Source organism: Diceros bicornis, chromosome 20 (genome assembly GCF_020826845.1).
Source record: "Diceros bicornis minor isolate mBicDic1 chromosome 20, mDicBic1.mat.cur, whole genome shotgun sequence".
Classification (NCBI taxonomy): Eukaryota; Metazoa; Chordata; class Mammalia; order Perissodactyla; family Rhinocerotidae; genus Diceros; species Diceros bicornis.
The window spans coordinates 4878830-4895564 of NC_080759.1; the positions used below are offsets into that span (position 1 = coordinate 4878830).

The following is a 16735-nucleotide window of genomic DNA, read 5'->3' on the forward strand; positions in this document are numbered from 1 at the left end:
CGGCGCGATGCCGTCTCTGATCCTGTTTTTATTTAAAAGGCTGATATTTGGTTCATTGTGGGTTTGGAGGGCATTAGTTTTAATTTTTAAAAATATCTTGAAGGTTGAGCTGATTGGCGCCTCCTTAAATTTTGCACCCACGGTGAGTGGGGCACTTGCCCCTGGGCCTGGCCCTGCCCCATTTCACCCACCAGCAGACCGAGGCACAGGAAGTTATCGCCACTGCCCCAGGCCCCACAGTTGGGACGTGCCAACAACAGGGACAAAATGAAGTGTCCTTCAGCATCCCTGGTCTTCACTGGGCATTAGAATCAAATTTGGGGGTCAGTTTCCTGTCTCTTACTGGCTGTGTGACCTTGTGCAAGTTGCTTAGCCTCTCTGTGCCTCAATTTTCCCCTTTGTAGACTTGGAATAATAAATGATGATACCTCTGTGTGGTAGGCAGAAAAAACTGCCCCCTTCCCTCCAAATAGATTCACTTCCTAAAACCCGGAACCTGTGACCGTGACCTTATATGGCAAAAGACGTGATTACGTTAAGGATCTTGAGAGGGAGAGTTTATCCTGGATCATCTGGGTAGGCCCTAAATGCATCACAAGTGGGCTTATAAGAGGGAAGCGGAGGGAGATTTGACCCAGCAAAAGAGAAGACATGGAGACTCACAGAGGAGGAGGCCGTGTGGAGATGGAGGCAGAGATTGGGGTGATGTGGCCACAAGCCAAGGACCATCTGGGCCCCCAGAAACTGGAAGAGGCCAGGCAGGCTCCTGCCCTCAAGCCTCCAGAGGGAGCTCGGCCCCACTGACACCTGGACTTCCCGCTTCAAGAACCATGAGAGAATAAAGTTCTGTTGTTTTAAGCCGCGCAGGTGGTTTTGTTACAGCAGCTGCAGGAAACTAACCCGCTCAGTAACTGTGAGGTGCCAGGGAAATGATCGTCATTGCTCTAACAGAGCTTGCCGGGTGTCTGTGATGTTCCAGGCACTAGGTGCACAGCAGTGAACAAGGCAGACGCCACTCCTGTTCTCAGGAAACTCCAGGCCTGGGGTAGTGGGGGGAGGCTGGGCCATCGAGTAAACACACAAAATAATGTCAAATTCTAACTGTGATAAGACCTGAGCTCCGGGGGGTGGGAGGATTGGAAGATTGGGCTGGAGACTGCTTTTAGAGGAAGTGACCTTTGAGCTAAGATGAGGATGAGGAGATGATTGGCTTGAGGAAGGGGAAGGGGAGGAGGAGGAAACATTCCAGGCAGAGGGAACAGCACGGGCAAAGGCCCTGAGACTGGAAACTGCCTGGTGCACTTGAAGTAGGGGCGAGTGTGTCTGGAGAGCAGAGGAGGCAGGAGAGGATGGCAGGGGGGTTCGACCCAGGCAGCAGTGACCCCCCATTAACTGGTGTCCCCTCTTTTGCAGAGAAAAGCATCCTGTATACAGAACTCCTGGCCAGACTTCATTTCTTTGCCACCTCGCATCCGGCACTGGTGGGACAGCTGTGCCAACAGGCCCAGAGCTGGTTCCGGGTGTACCCACACCCTGTGCTGGTGCCCCTTGGAGGATTCCTCCAGCCCCCGGGAGGACCCCTCCGGGCGACCCTCACCGGCTGTCACAAAGGTGGGTCTCCCCAGTGTAGCAAAAGTATTGCCAGGCCTCTGCCTGCCTCGGGGAAGAGGATGGCAGGTGTTTGGGGCTACTCTCTGGAGCTCCCCTCTGCCAGTCGGGAGGCCCCGAGGGTGCCTTGAGGGCCTGCCCCTGCTGTCTCATGCTGATTTGGCTCTCTCTGCCCCCCAGGGACTTAGGTTACTAGTGTAAATACTGCTAATGAGCCCAGGGCAAGGGGATGCTGACTGCCTCTGGGGTCTCAAGTCTGCGTTCAATGCCCACCTGACAGATAGTTTCTGCAACTTACACGCTCATGCTAGTCAGTCTGGAAGCCTGGCTGGCCCCTGAGAGGCTGATGAAACTTGCAGATTCCCCCTTGAACACCAGAATGTCAGAGGGACAAGAGGATTTAGTTCTCTCCATTTGTTTGTCATCCATCTTTCCATCCATCTTCCTTCCTTTCTTCCATCTATCTGCCCTTCCATCCACCCATCTTTCCATCAGTCATCCATCCATCCTTCCTCCCTCCCTCCCTTCCTTCCTTCCATCCGTCTATCCATCTGTCCAACTAACCTTCCATCCACCCTTCCTCCCTCCCTCCCTCCTTTCCTTCCATCCATCTATCCATCTGTCTGTCCTTCTCCCCATCCATCCGTGCATCCATCCATGCATCCATGCACCCTTCCTTCCCCCCTTCCATCCGTGCGCCCGTCAGCCATCCATCCATCCTTCCTCCCTCCCTCCCTTCCTTCCATCCATCCATGCATCCATCCACACGTCCACGCACCGTTCCTTCCCTCCTTCCATCTGTGCACCTGTCAGCCATCCATACTCCATTAGTCATTCTTCTTTCCACCCTGTCCACATGACTTATCCTTCCATTTCCTTCATCTGGCTGTCTCCCATCCACTCACTTACCCCTCCATCCATCCACACACTCAGCCGTTCATCGGCTCACCCACCCATCTATCAGTTGATTCATCCATCTACCCATCTAATGCCTATTTATGCACTCACCCACTCATCCAATCAGCCATCTGTCTATCCACTTATCAACCAATCCACCTCCATTCATCCATCCCTTTATCTGTCCACCCACAATCTCCCACATTAATCATGGGGCCACTGAATACAATAAACTTGTGGTTCAAATGTCAGTTATTGTGACTCAGGCAGTTTCTGTGCTACATGGCATTGTAGGGAAAGCTACACTCCTAAGATACAGTGCTTCCAAAATAGAAATTCTAAGAGACACTAAGTACAATGCATGGAAGAACTGATTTAGGGGCAACCACTAGAATGCTGTGTTGAGACGATTCTGAGACTAAATCTGGTTTAATGGGAAAGACTATATATTTGTTAGGATACAGGTTCAGATGCTGTAATGAAGGCCAAAATAGCAGTGGTTTAAATAAAATAGGAGTTCATTTCTCTCTCATGTAACAGTCCAAGCATTGGCAGAGGTAGTACAGTGTTGTCAACTTAAAAAGCAAATTCACCAGTTATTTTATCCTCAAAACAAGTTTATTCGGGAATAGCCAAAAGAATTGCAATTTGGGATGTGCATGCTGTGGTGAACCATAGACAATCCCAGGAACAAAGGAGAGGAGCTGCTTTTATGGAGAAAAAGAGGGAGTAGGGAGGGGCTGTTCTAAAGGAAAGTCCATTGGGGGAAAGTGACAGTTCAGGGTGGCAATGGCTTCTCATTGGCTGGGCTGTGGCGTTTCTCATTGGCTGGGCTGCGGCGTTTCTTGTTGGCTGAGCTGTGGCATTTCTCATTGGCTGGGCTGTGGCATTTCTCATTGGCTGAGCTGCAGCGTTTCTCATTGGCTGGGCTGTGGTGTTTCTCATTGACTGGGCTGCGATGTTTCTCATTGGCTGAGCTGTGGCATTTCTCATTGGCTGGACTGTTGCCAGGTGGGGAGAGAAAACTTCCTTAGTTAGTAAAGTAGTTCTACTTCGTGTGGAAGATGCAAGCAACCTCTCTTTGTGTTTGGTGTAATTGACAGTGTGTGATGGGGGAGTGAGAGCGCCCCCTACAGGCCCTCCTGACGCAGTTTAGTTGAGGTTTCTCTTATTTCACAGTGTCTCCAGGATGTCAGGAATCTAGAGTCTCAATCTTGTTGGTCTGCCATTTTCAATATAAGCCTTCCATTTAATGGCCTAAGATGGCTGCTTCAGCTCTTACCATCATGATGGCACTCCAGCCAGTGTGAAGTGGGAAGTGGGGAAATGGATGGCATGCCCCTTCCCTTTAAGCAGATCTAGAAGCAGAACTTACCACTTTTGCTCCTGTCTCATTTGCAAGAACTTGGCCCTCTCCAACTGCAGGGGAGCCTGGGAGATATGGTCTTAGGGTGAACATGTACTCAGCTAAAACCTGTGGGCTGTGATTTTATTACTAAAGGAAGAATGATAGAATGGCTGTGGGGGGACAAATCACAGATAGTGCGGTGATCAATTGGTAATGTCTGCCATGGCATAGGCATAGAAAGTTACAGTTCCCAGTAAAGTTTTTCTTTTTTGTTGTTTCTGGGGTAGGGAAATATTTTTTGTTTCAGACCCACTGTGCAAGCCCTACTCATGTTGAAGTTGAGAAAGCTCCTACCCACTCTGGGCTTCAGTTTCTTCATTTTTAAAATGATAAGTTTGAGTTCACATTTCCAAGGTCACGCAGGGAATGAGTGACCAAAAAAAAAAGGAAAAAGAAAAGAAAAGAAAGGAAAAACAAATCCCATGTCTTCACTCCTTGTCCCAGTGAGGGACAAAATCCTGGATTCTCAGACCTGGACTGGCTCTGATTTCAACACCTCCACCACCATTTTACATATGGGGAAACTGAGGCACAGAGCATGAAAAAGACTTAGCTGAGGGTATTCAGTCTGGTCTCCAGATAGCTGGGCCAGTGTTTCCTCCAGTGTAACTCGGTGCCTCTCTCCTCAGCGATGTCCCAATCAGGATCCACCCAGCAGACAGCCTTGGCCTGTGTTTGCCCAAACTATTGGCAAATATTTTTTTCTTTGAGGTCTCAGCCTTTATTTTTTCACATAGGTCGAACTCAAAGAGAAGTCAAAGGAAGGGTCCTCATTCTCAGCCAATGTAATTCCATTTCTGAGTCTTATCCAGCTAGGGCAGGGTTTCTCAACCACGCACTGTTGACACTTGGGGTGCCATCATCCCCTGTGGGGGCCGTCCTGTGCACTGTGGGGTGTTGAGCAGCATCCCTGGCCTCCACCCACCAGTTGCCAGTAGCACCCTGGTCCCCAGTTGTGACAACCAAAAATGTCTCCAGACAGTGCTCAGTGTCCCCTGGGGAGCAGAATTGCCCCTGAGTGAGAACTGCTGAATGAGAGAGACACCGACAGTCGGGATGTGGTCCAGTCCCTAAGAGCAACATAAAAATTACAGCCCAGAGTCTGAATCTGATGTCTGACAGCACTGGCTTCAAAATCCTGGCTCTGCCACTTCCTGGGTGTGTGGCCTTGGACCAGGGACTGAATATGTCCATGCCTCAGTTTCCCTATCTGTGAAGTGAGGGACCCCATGGCTGGGCACTCAGGCATGGGAGCCGACGTTGCGCTGTTGTCTCTGTGGCTGCAGGCATCACTGCCATGGCGTGGAGCCTGGAGGAGAAGCTGCTGCTGGTTGGCACCCAGGATGGCGTGGTGGCTGTGTGGGACATGGAACAGCAGCAGGTGACCCACGTCCTACCTGGACACACAGGTGAGGCTCAGGAAGTGGGGCATGGTCAGCCTCTTCCCAGTGCTGCACAGCAAACAGTCAGTTCCCAGAGCCCCTCACCACTGAGGCCCTTCTCTGTAGCAAAGTGATACATCAGTCAGCTATAACCGTGTCACACAACACCCCAAACGTAGTAGCTTCAGACAGTAGCTGTGTATGTAGCTCCCCTTCCGTGGCCGGCAGTTCAGGCCGGGATCAGCTGGGCAGCTCTTCTGGTGGCGGCTGGGCTTGCTCACGTATCTGTGGCCAGTCAGCAGGCGACTGGGAGCTGGCTGGTTCAGGATGTTCTCAGCTGAGAGGACTTCACTCTGCTCCGCGTGGTCTCTGTTCTCCAGCAGGCTAGCCCGGACAGAGGCAGGGGCTCAGGAGGGCAAGCAGGAACCTACAGTTTAAGGACTGAAACCAGCTTTGGAACTGGCACCCAGTCACATTCTATTGGCCAGAGGAAGTCACAAGAACAGTCCAGAATCAATAGGTAGGGGAGTAGGCTTTCTCTCTTGATGGGAGGAACAAAGTCACATTGCAAAAGGTATAGATCAGGGAGGGTAAAGAATTGTGATAAGGGGCCGGTCCGGTGGCGTAGCAGTTAAGTGCGCGCGCTCCGCTGCGGTGGCCCGGGGTGCGGATCCCGGGCGTGCACCGACACACCGCTTATCAAGCCATGCTGTGGCGGCATCCCACATATAAAGTAGAGAAAGATGGGCACAGATGTTAGCCCAAGGCCGATCTTCCTCAGCAAAAAGAGGAGGATTGGCGACAGATGTGAGCTCAGGGCTAATCTTCCTCACAAAACAACAAAAGAATTGTGATCATTTACGCAATTTGTCTACCACAGTCCCTCAGAGCCTAAGTAAGGCTTTCATTTCTGTGAAGTCCCATCCCAGTTATGGTTTATTTGTTCAATCAATTATTGAGTGCCTACTGTGTATCAGGCCCTGTTCTAGATGTTGAAGAGAGACCCACCAGAGCTGAGACTAGGATGAGGTTAGTGAGGCACACACCTTGGGTGTGAAATTTAGTGGTGCCCCCAAAGTTAAAGAAACTCAGTCAGCAAGATAAATAATATTTCAATGCAATGTTTTAAAAAATCAAGAAATCGGGGCCGGCCCGGTGGCGCAGGCGGTTAGGTGCGCGCGCTCCGCTGCGGCGGCCCGGGGTTCGCTGGTTCGGATCCCGGGCGCGCACCGACGCACTGCTTGGCAAGCCATGCTGTGGCGGCGTCCCATATAAAGTGGAGGAAGATGGGCACAGATGTTAGCCCAGGGCCGTCTTCCTCAGCAAAAAAAGAGGAGGATTGGCGGATGTTAGCACAGGGCTGATCTCCTCACAAAAAAAAAATCAAGAGATCAACGCAAAAAATCCATGCTGAATAAATATCACCCACCTCAAGGACGGGGTGAGGAACAGCACTGGGCCAGCCACACCGGAGCCAGAGGCAAAAGGGGAATTTGGTCTTTTGGCGCCTCCTTAAATTTTGCACCTGGGTAAATGCCTCACTCGCCTCACCCCAGTTCCACCCAGAGTCAGACTCAGGGATTTGGGAAGGTGAGCCCACAGAACTGTAGTTACAAATTGTGATAAGTGATGGGGACAACAGGGTGTCCTGAGCTACAACAGCCAAAGTGGTCAGCTGAGGGCAGTTAGGAAGGCTTTTCTCTGAGCAGGGACATTTCAGCCAAGACACAAAGGGTGTGAAGGAAGAAGCTTGCAGAGGGCAGGCGGGTGGGAAGAGCATCCCAGACGCAGGAGCAGCCAGTGCAAAGGCCTCGAGAGAGGAACGAGGTTGGCGTGTTTGCAGAACAGTAAGGAAGCCGTGAGGCTGGGGCCCAGGACGTTACATCCAGTGAAAGAAGCAGGTCACAACAGCCCGCATCGTGCATGATTCGTTGGTGTGAAACGTCCAGAACAGGCTCTTCCAGAGAGACAGAGAGCAGATTAGTGGTTCCTTGTGGGAGAGGGAGGGATGGGGAGTGACTGCTCATGGGGACTGGATTTCCTTTTGGGGTGACAAAAATGTTCTGGAATTAGATAGGGGTGATGGCTGCACAACGTTGTGAATGTACTAGATGTGACTGAATTATACACTTTAAAATGGGTTAAATGATAAGGAGAGAAAAGGGAAAGGAGCAACAGCTTTTTGAGGTTATGAAAATATTCTAAACCCAGCCTGTGGTGATGGCTGCCCAACTCTGGGAACATACACACCCAGCGAATTGTACTACTGTACATGAATGGGTGAATTGTATGCTTGTGAATTGTATCTCAATTAAAATGTTAAAAATATTATGTCATTGCATTCTAAGTGTGTACACTGTTTTATTTTTTTCCTCAACATTTTGCCGTAAATATTTTGTTGCCATTGAATCTTTTTTTGTGTGTGTGTGAGGAAGATTAGCCCTGAGCTAACATCTGTTGCCAATCCTCCTCTTTTTGCTGGAGAAGATTGGCCCCGAGCTACCATCCATTCCCATCTTCCTCTACCTTACATAGGACACCACCACAGCATGGCTTGGTAACTGATGGGCAGGTCTGCACCGACATCCAAACCCGTGAATCCTGGGCCACCAAAGCGGAGTGCACAAACCCACCACTGCACCACCGGGCTGGCCCCTGTTGAATCTTTTTAAAACAGCTTTATTGAGGTGTAATTTATACGCCATTTCACCTGTTTTAAATGTACAATTCAATGATTTTTATTCAATTTGCCATGTTGTGAAACCATCACCATAATCCCACTGCAGAACTTTCCATAACCTCCCTCTTGCCGCCTCTGCAGCCCATCTGCACTCCCACCTCCAGCCCCAGGCAACCACACGTGTGCTTTCTGAGTGTACAGATTTGCCTTTTCTGGACGTTTCCTACAAACGGAATCGTACGCTGTGTGATCTTTTGCATCTGGCTTCTTTCACTCAGCTGGATGGGCTCGAGGTGCATCCGTATTCTTGCACGTTTCAATAGCTTGTTCCTTTGCATCGCTGAGTCCTGTTCCATTGTATGGAAGGACCACAGTTTGTCTATCCATTCATCGCCTGAAGGACACTGACCTGCCACGTAAATGTAAAATGCAATGTTATTTGAAGCACATTTACGCTGTTTCCAATTTGGGGCTATTATGAATAATGCTGCTATGATCCATTGAATCTTCATCTTTATAATGTTTAAAGGCAGCAAAAATATTTCATTTTTCTTGATAGATCATGTTCCAGAATTTATTTATTTAGGTTATTTCTAGTTATTTGCTATCATGGATAACACTGGAATGAATCTCTTTTTACTCATCAATGATTTTTCGTTCTGTTGAATATTTCCAGAGAGTAGAATTCTTGAATTGGAGGGTATGAACATTTCTCTGGCTTTTGAGAAGTGTCACCTTATTGTTTTCCAAACAGGCTGTAGCAGAATAAAATACCCCTCAGCCCCAAAGCTCTCAACATTCAATGTTTTCATTTTACTCTTTTTTCTGGGAGTGGGAGCGAGGTGGGTACTGATAGAGATTTTCCCATAGGTCTGTTCAATATTTGTATTTTCCTGTGTGTGAGCCGTCTAAGACCTGAGCCCATTTACCAATGGTGACGTTGATTTGTTTTTTTAAAGTCATCAAGCTCTTATTATTTGTAATCAGAAAAACTCAGTAATCAATTTATTGAAAAAAACTGAAAGCATTATAGGCATTCTAATATGGAAAGTGAATGTTTCCAATCTCATGGTAGCGTGCTGGAGGGGTTCATACTGGCTTGTGAGAGCCGATGGTGAAGTTTTCAGGGATGTTGTGAGGCAGTTGTCAAATGCAGCCATTATTAAACATTAAATTATAGAAACTTATGGGGCCGGCCCAGTGGCATAGCAGTTAAGTGTGCACGCTCTGCTTTGGCGGCCCGAGGTTCGGAGGTTTGGATCCCAGGCACGGCCCTAGGCTGCTTATCAAGCCATGCTGTGGCGGTGTCCCATATAAAACAGAGGAAGATGGGCACGGATGTTAGCCCAGGGCCAAGCTTCCTCAACGAAAAGAGGAGGATTGGCATTGGATGTTAGCTCAGGGTTGATCTCCCTCACAAAAAAAAAATATATATATAGAAACTTACAGTTAAATCAATTATATTAAAACAAGGTAATAAATACTGAAAACTCGTCACTTCCTAATTATTCTACAATACTCTACTGCTGTCTGTGTTCTTGACTGTGGTGTCCAGAGGGTGGAAATCTGTGCTACTGAGTATCTCTCCCCAGCTCCACGTTCAGTGGCATCACGTTAGTGGTTTGAAATCAGCCACAGTGGGAGTATCTATGCCATGGAAGTTGGCAAATGCCACAAAGCAGGGCTTTCTCCCACCCCCTTGGAGAGCCAGTTGTTAAACACTTACCAGCATATTGTTCTAATCCCTTCTCCCAGGGGGTGTTTAGTTATATAGATAAAGATATAGATGATATAGATATAGATAGTCAGATAAGCCTTGGCAACCTTGTTTTTTTTTCAGTTAACATCGCATATTTTCTCTCTTTCCATGTCATGTATGTATATCTCTAATTCATTTAACAGTAATACAGTGCTCTATGTATGGGGATGTATTGTAAAGCATTACTATTTACAAAAATTTTGGTTGAAAATACCCATATCGCAACAAATAAAAATCACCCACAATCCTGCTGGCATTCAAATTATGAAGAAATGAAACTCCCTTCTTTAGTCTCTCTCTTCCTTCGGTCTCTCCTCCAGAAGTGATCGTGTTATATGCCAGCAGCAACTTCTCCCTGCGCTTCTGCAGACACAGCTTGTACGGGCTTGTGTACTTTGAGTTCTTGTCAAAGTTGGACTGTGCTACTTTATATACTGGGCTGCAATGTACTTTTGTCACAACACATCGTAACAATATTTTGTAGTGGTCAAGAGTTTGGGCTCCAGGCTTAAATCCTGGCTTTATAACCATGTGGCTCTGGAATGTCACTGTACTTAGCTGTGCCCAGTTTCCACATTGGTATAATAGGATAATAATAGTACCTCACAGGGTTGTGACAAGGATTCAAGGAGTTTAATGCATGTAAACCACTTACGGCTATGCTCAGCACATAGAAAGCCCAAAGCAAGTATTGGCTATTATAATAATAATGATGATCATGATCAAGTCACTATATATATATATACATCCATCTTATTATTTTTAATGCCTGCATAATATTATTTATATGGATGCACCGTATTATTTAACCAACTCCCTTTTCATAGACAGGTTGTTTGCAGTTTTCTTTTTATACAAACAACGCTGCAATTAACGTCCTTCTGCATCTTCACACACTTATGCTATTATTTCTGTAAGACTCATTCCTACAAGTGGGATTTTTTAGTCAAATGGTATGCACACTTTTCCTTTTTTCCTCTTTTTCTTAGCTTTTTACTTTGAAATAATTATAGGCTCACTAGAAGTTGCTAAAATAGTACAGAGAGTTCTGCGTACCCTTTTCCAACTTCCCCGAATGGCAATGTCTTACATAACTATAGTATATTATCAAAACAAAGAGATCGTACATTTTAACTTTTAATAAATGTAACCAAATTACCCTTTTGCAAATTCATATCAATTTACACTGCCATCAGCAAGGTACGAGAGTAACTGATTTCTTGTATCTTTGCCAGCAGTCCAGCGAGCAATCTATACAACTTTTTGCCAACATGGTGGTGGTAATGGCAGTGGTTTTTCGTCTTGCAGTTCTGTGATTGCTAGTGAGACCGAGCGTCATTGTCTAATGCTTATTGTCTACTTCTACTGTTTCTGTAAATTTCCTGTTTATATTCTTCGCCCAATTTGTGAGTAGGTTATTTGCATGTTTCTGGCTTATTTGTAAGAACTTTGTGTTTATTAAGGAGCGTCTCCAATTATCTGTTACATACAGCAAATATTTTCTCCCCATCTGTCATATGCCTTTCAACTACATTTTATCCTCCTGAAGTTTTACAATTTTATGTGATTCAGTTGGTCAATTTTTCCCCTTTATATCTTCCAAATTTCATGTTTTGCTTAGAAAATATCTGTCCAAGATTATACAATCTTCTCTCATAATTTTTTTTACGTTTATTAATTTTAAACACTCCCTAGATGATGGTGAACTTTTATAAATTTCCATGATCTCTGTTTATTACAGATTTAACACCTGGGAAATTGATTTAATTCTAACAGGTAACTTCACTCAATTTAGCTTTGCCACATTCCATTATTTGTAAATCAGATATGTTTGAATCCATCCATCTTTTCTTTGGCAAACCAGGGAATTTCCTAGCCAGTGGGCGTTTTGGTAGTTGGCAGGTGAAAATGTTCCCAGCTAATCTCTTCTCCCCCACCTGGCCTGCAGGAGAGGTGAGGTGCGTGCAAGTGTTGGCCAAAGGGACGTTCGCCGTCTCCACCTCGAAGGACCACACGCTGCGCTTGTGGAATTTACTCTCTGGCAGGGAGAAATTCACCATTTGGGATGGAGGCTCAAAAAATCCCACTGAACACCAGATCTGGAGACTTCATGTGGATGAAGTAAAGAAGGTTGTGTATTCTGCATCTGGCTCAAAGGTAACAAACACCTGCCCTGTTTCCAAAGGAAAGCTGATATCAGAGCATTCAAAGATGAAATATGCTGTTTATATAAGGAGGGGCTTCCTGATACTGAAGTAGGTTGGTAAACAGAGGTACACAACCACTTGAGTGGGTGCTATAAGGTGTTTCAAACCTCATAGTTGCATTAGATGATCTTGATAGTACTTTCTGACCCTAAGATTTGAGACCGTTCATCTTTTTTTGCTATAGTCATTTAGTGCTATACATTTCCCATAAGTACTGCTTTACCTACATCCCACGAACTTTGATATGTTATGGTATTACTTACGTTCAGTTCAAAATATTTTCAAATTCCCCTTTTGATTTCTTCTGTGATCCATGGGCTATTTAGAAGTGCGCTGTTAGTTTTCAAATATTTCTGAGGGTCCCAGAAAGATTTCTGTTATTTTTTTCCCCTTAATTCCATTTGTATCATGTGAATCCTTTCAAATGTATTGAGACTTGTTTTATGGTCTCTCTTTGTAAATGTTCCACATGCATCTGAAAACAATACTTATTCTGCTGTGTTATTCCATTATATCAATCATAACCCTATGATCAGATTGTTTTATCAATAAAGACACAGAATAGAATAATGGGTTAAAGCTTAGTCACTAAAAGCACAGGGGAAAATCTATATCTAATTCCCAGTTGACTCCCTTACAAGCTGAATGATCTTGGTCATGTCACCTCACCTCCCTGAGCCTCAGTTCTTCATCTACCTCATGAGATAATGACTGTGAAACACCTAGCATAGTGCTTGGCTAGGTGTTATACTTATAGTTATCACAAATAATTAGTAGCTATTAATTATCATATTTCATTAGTAATTGGTGGTTGTTAACATAAGTTATATTGGTAGCTTATAAGCTATGCTGTCCAGTACCGGGGCAGGGGTTGGGGTGGGCACCAGCTACACGTGGCTATTGAGCACTTGAAGTGTGGCTATTCTGAATTGAGATGTGCTGTAAGTATAAAATACACACTAGATTTCAAAGACTTAGTGTCATAAAAATAATGCAAAACCTTTCAATAATAATTTTATATTGATTACATGTTGAAATGCTAACATTTGGACATATTAAGTTAAATAAGATATATTATTGAAATTGCACTTGTTTCTTTTTACCTTTTTAAAGGTGGCTAATAAAAAATTCAAAGTCACATGTGGCTTGCATTGTATTTTTATTGGACTGTGCAGGCTTAAATATGAGGGAGGTGTTGATTGATTTCAAAACTGAGGATAGAAATTATCTTTGTTATCAGCAAAAGTTTGGAAAGTACAGTAAAGTAATAATAAGCAATAGTAAATAATCCCAGAAGTCACATTGTTACGATTTATGTGATTTTGCTTTATGTGGTGTGTGTGCACGTGTGCAGGTGTGTGTGCATGTGTGTGTGCAGGTGTGCACGTGTGCAGGTGCATGCGCAGGTGTGTGTGTACGTGTGCAGGTGCGTGTGCAGGTGTGTGCGCACGTGTGCAGGTACATGTGCGTGTGTGCAGGTATGTGCACGTGTGCAGGTGTGTATGCATGTGTCTAAAACAAAACAGGGATGAAACCATATATGCAGTTTATAAAACTATCTTCATTTGCCCGTAACCTTAAACGTTCTTCAAATGCAGCATGCTTAGTGACTTCATAAGACCCCTGCACAGCTCCACTCGAGTTGATTTAACCAATCCCTTCTAACTGGAAACAAACAATAGAGGTTGTTTCCAGTTCTCTGCACTTGCAAGTAACTGAGATAACTTTCCTTATACATATATCTTGTGTGTATCTCTCCTTATTTCTTTAGAGTAAACCCCAGAAGTAGAATTAATGAGTAAATGTTTGCTGTTTAAATGGTAACTGCTGATAAAAAGATACTTTTTTTTGGTGAGGCTAAACATGAAACTTGCTTTAATCAATAATTATTTGTCATGAACACAGATGTGAATGCACATGGCATAGCTGGGTTTTTTTCTATTTTTAAAACTTTTTATTTTGGAGCAATTTTAGATTTATGGAAAAGTTTTAAAGATTTAAAGAGTTCCTATATACCCCTGATCCAGCCTTCTCTAATATCAACACCTTATATAACCAGGGTACATTTGTCAAAACTAAGACATTAATATTGATAATTACTATCAACCTGACTCCAGACTTTAGTTGGATTTCATCCGTTTTTCCACAAATGTCCTTTTGCTGTTTCAGGATCCAGTCCAGAATACCTCCTCCCCTGCCTTCACTTGGAACTGACGCCATGTTGAAAATAAAATGCACGAACTATAAAAAAGAACAGGTCTTGCATTCAATGCTGGAAAACCTGCCCACTGACGTGGCTCTTCCTTCTCCTCATTCCGTCAGGTCACTGCTTGGAACCTGGACACTGCAGAGCCAGTCTTCCATATCCCAGGCGATGCCTCCGACCCCTGGGTGTGCACGGCATCACTGGCTGCCCAGGCCACACTGCTGACGGTGTCCAAGGCCGGCGTGGTCAGTGTGTGGAGCTCAGCCACGGGAAAGCTGCAGAGGAAACAATATTTGTCCAGCATCACAGAGGAAACAGCCACCTGTGGGGTGTCGGTCCAGAAGCAAGGGAAGATGGTAACTGGATTCAGCAAGGGCTCCCTCTCTTTGGTAAGCAACCTTATGGAATAGGATGCCAACATTAACTGGGCTCAGAAGTGCTCAGATGTCTGAGAAGTTGGGAGAAACCATCTCACCTTCGATCTTTTAATAAATGGCACTGGCTTCAAGATTTGCAATTCAGTGCAGTTCAGGAAACCTCTATTGGTGTCTCCTGGGGGTTGGCCAGCGTGGGCAGTTGTTGGCACTCAGTCCTGTTGGGGATGCTCTGGGAGAGCATGTAGAACATGCTTCAGAGCTGTCCCCACAGAGGGGCCAGGAGCTGGGTACTATCCACCAGCTCCACCAGTGTTGGGTGATGCTGCTCCCAGGAGCATTACCACAGGGGCCGAGCGTGCTGGCGAGATGAGAGAGGGCAATCGAGAAAACCACAGCCCGGTGCAAAGTTGCACGTGTACAGTAAGCACACTGTTCAGCAATCGTGGAGAATGTTGAGGGGATATGGAGGGCACAGCAACAGCAAGTTATATAAGGAGTTGTAGGTTCAGAAATAAGGGCACCAGGCCGGGCACTGGAGGGGCTGAAGAAGTATAAGAATCCAACCACACCCTCAAGGAACTCAGCCCAGGGAGGGAGATGGGCTTGCCAATAACTTACAGTCATACTAAAAGGAACAGAGTCTGTTTTCAGTAGAGGTAGAAGTAGTGTGTTCTAAGTTGAGGGAAGAAGAAGATACTCCTGAAAGAGGCAATCTGGGAAAGCTCCTTCGAGGAGGCAGCCTTAGAATAAGAAGGATTTCCAAGATGGAAAAGGGAAGATGGAGGGAATAGTGGGTATGATCGTGGGGAGGTAGGAGCATGCCTGGCATTTTAGGGAAAAGAGAGGCGGAATGGAAACAGGTCACAGAGGGTCTTCCATGCCCTACTGAGAAGGCGAAGTTTGAGGGGTGGGGAATACGGCCTCCCTTACCATCCCACAGCTCCACATTTCTGGATCTCATGGCCCCACGGCCTCCCTGAGCAGTCAAGGCCCCAAACACACCAATGGAAGACCACCCAGCCCTTTTACCTGGTCTCTCAGTTGTTTAGCTTTGCTCCTTCATTCATGGATCATCTTCAGTAATATCCTTCTGCCTAGAAAGGAACCTGGACTTGGGGGTCAGACACACTTGAGTTTCAAAACCTCACTCCTGCCTTTAACTCATTGTATTCTTGGGCTGGCTCAACCTCTTCTTTGAGCCTCAGTTTCCTCATATGTAAAATAGAGGAAAAATGGCACCTACATCCAGAGCCAGGACACGGGATGGACACATGGGCACCAGCTCAGGCTTCCAACCAGTGGAGGTTGGGGACTGAGTTTGAAATATGGCGCTAGTTAAACTTAGATTTCCCCCTGCATACCTCACTATTGGTGCCCCATCCCATGCCCTCAATTCTGAAGGGGCTAATCTTCTATTCCTGAAGGCTGCTGTTCGGTTGGTCCCAAGCCTATTGATGGTAGTGCCCTCGATTAGGAACGCCTATGGTGCTCACCCAGGCACACATCACCCATAGGGAGCTCCAAAGATGTTTCCACCACTGGGGTCCCGATTTGTGGCTGAGCCGGCCCTGTGGTTCTTATGATGATGGCAGGATACACTTCAGCAAAAGCCACCAGGGAACTTTGAGGAACAAGGTTTATCACTCACAGGTCCTGGAGGGTTCACGGCATGCCCAAGGGCTACTCAGTGAGCTTGCGAGTAGAGAGAGAGGGAGAAAGCATGGACCTGGGGCTCCGTCTTTATTAGGATCTGAGGGTGAGGTGTCTAGGGCTTCCCAGGTTCATTCTTTATTGGCTAATTTAAAGCTTAAGAGCAGAAATTAGGGCACAAGGAGGGAGAAGCGGGGTCATGCAAGCAGCGAGTTACCCCGGCTTTCTGAAAAAGGGACCTATGTGGGTGGGGGCAGCCTAATGCCTCATCTGGTTGTTTTGCTAGTAGCGGTGTCCCACAGCTGGCCAGATGTTTGTTCAAGATGGATGTCTCTGACCTGGATGCCTTGGCAATCGACAGCTGAACATCAGGCACGCAGGCTACAGCTGAGTACTGCACACCTGCAGCTCTGCCCTGGGCTGTGTTTCTCCTGATTCTACCCCCACCTCAGCACTCTTGGCCCCTGTGGTAATGCTCCTGGGAGCAGCCTCACCCAACACTGGTGGAGCTGGTGGACACTACCCAGCTCCTGGCCCCTCTGTGGGGACAGCTCTGAAGCA

General features: G+C 46.2%; 1 protein-coding gene and 1 long non-coding RNA gene across 3 annotated transcripts in view; one reads left to right on the forward strand and one right to left on the reverse strand.

Moving 5' to 3' along the window:
• Positions 1-16735, forward strand: part of NWD1 (NACHT and WD repeat domain containing 1) — a 61740-nt gene that overhangs the window by 26367 nt on the left and 18638 nt on the right. The window contains 4 exon segments of the mRNA XM_058563639.1: positions 1414-1611; positions 5200-5322; positions 11683-11891; positions 14264-14536. Coding sequence (XP_058419622.1) covers positions 1414-1611; positions 5200-5322; positions 11683-11891; positions 14264-14536 — 803 coding nt within the window.
• LOC131419015 (uncharacterized) overlaps positions 13084-16735 on the reverse strand; it is a 30405-nt gene continuing 26753 nt past the window's right edge. Inside the window, exons 2-3 of one of the 2 annotated variants that reach the window (XR_009223127.1) lie at positions 15554-15618; positions 13084-14422 (exon numbers count right to left, since the gene is read on the reverse strand). This is a non-coding gene — a long non-coding RNA (uncharacterized LOC131419015). The remainder of the gene's footprint in view (positions 14423-15553; positions 15619-16735) is intronic. The other variant, XR_009223128.1, reaches the window with a different exon arrangement.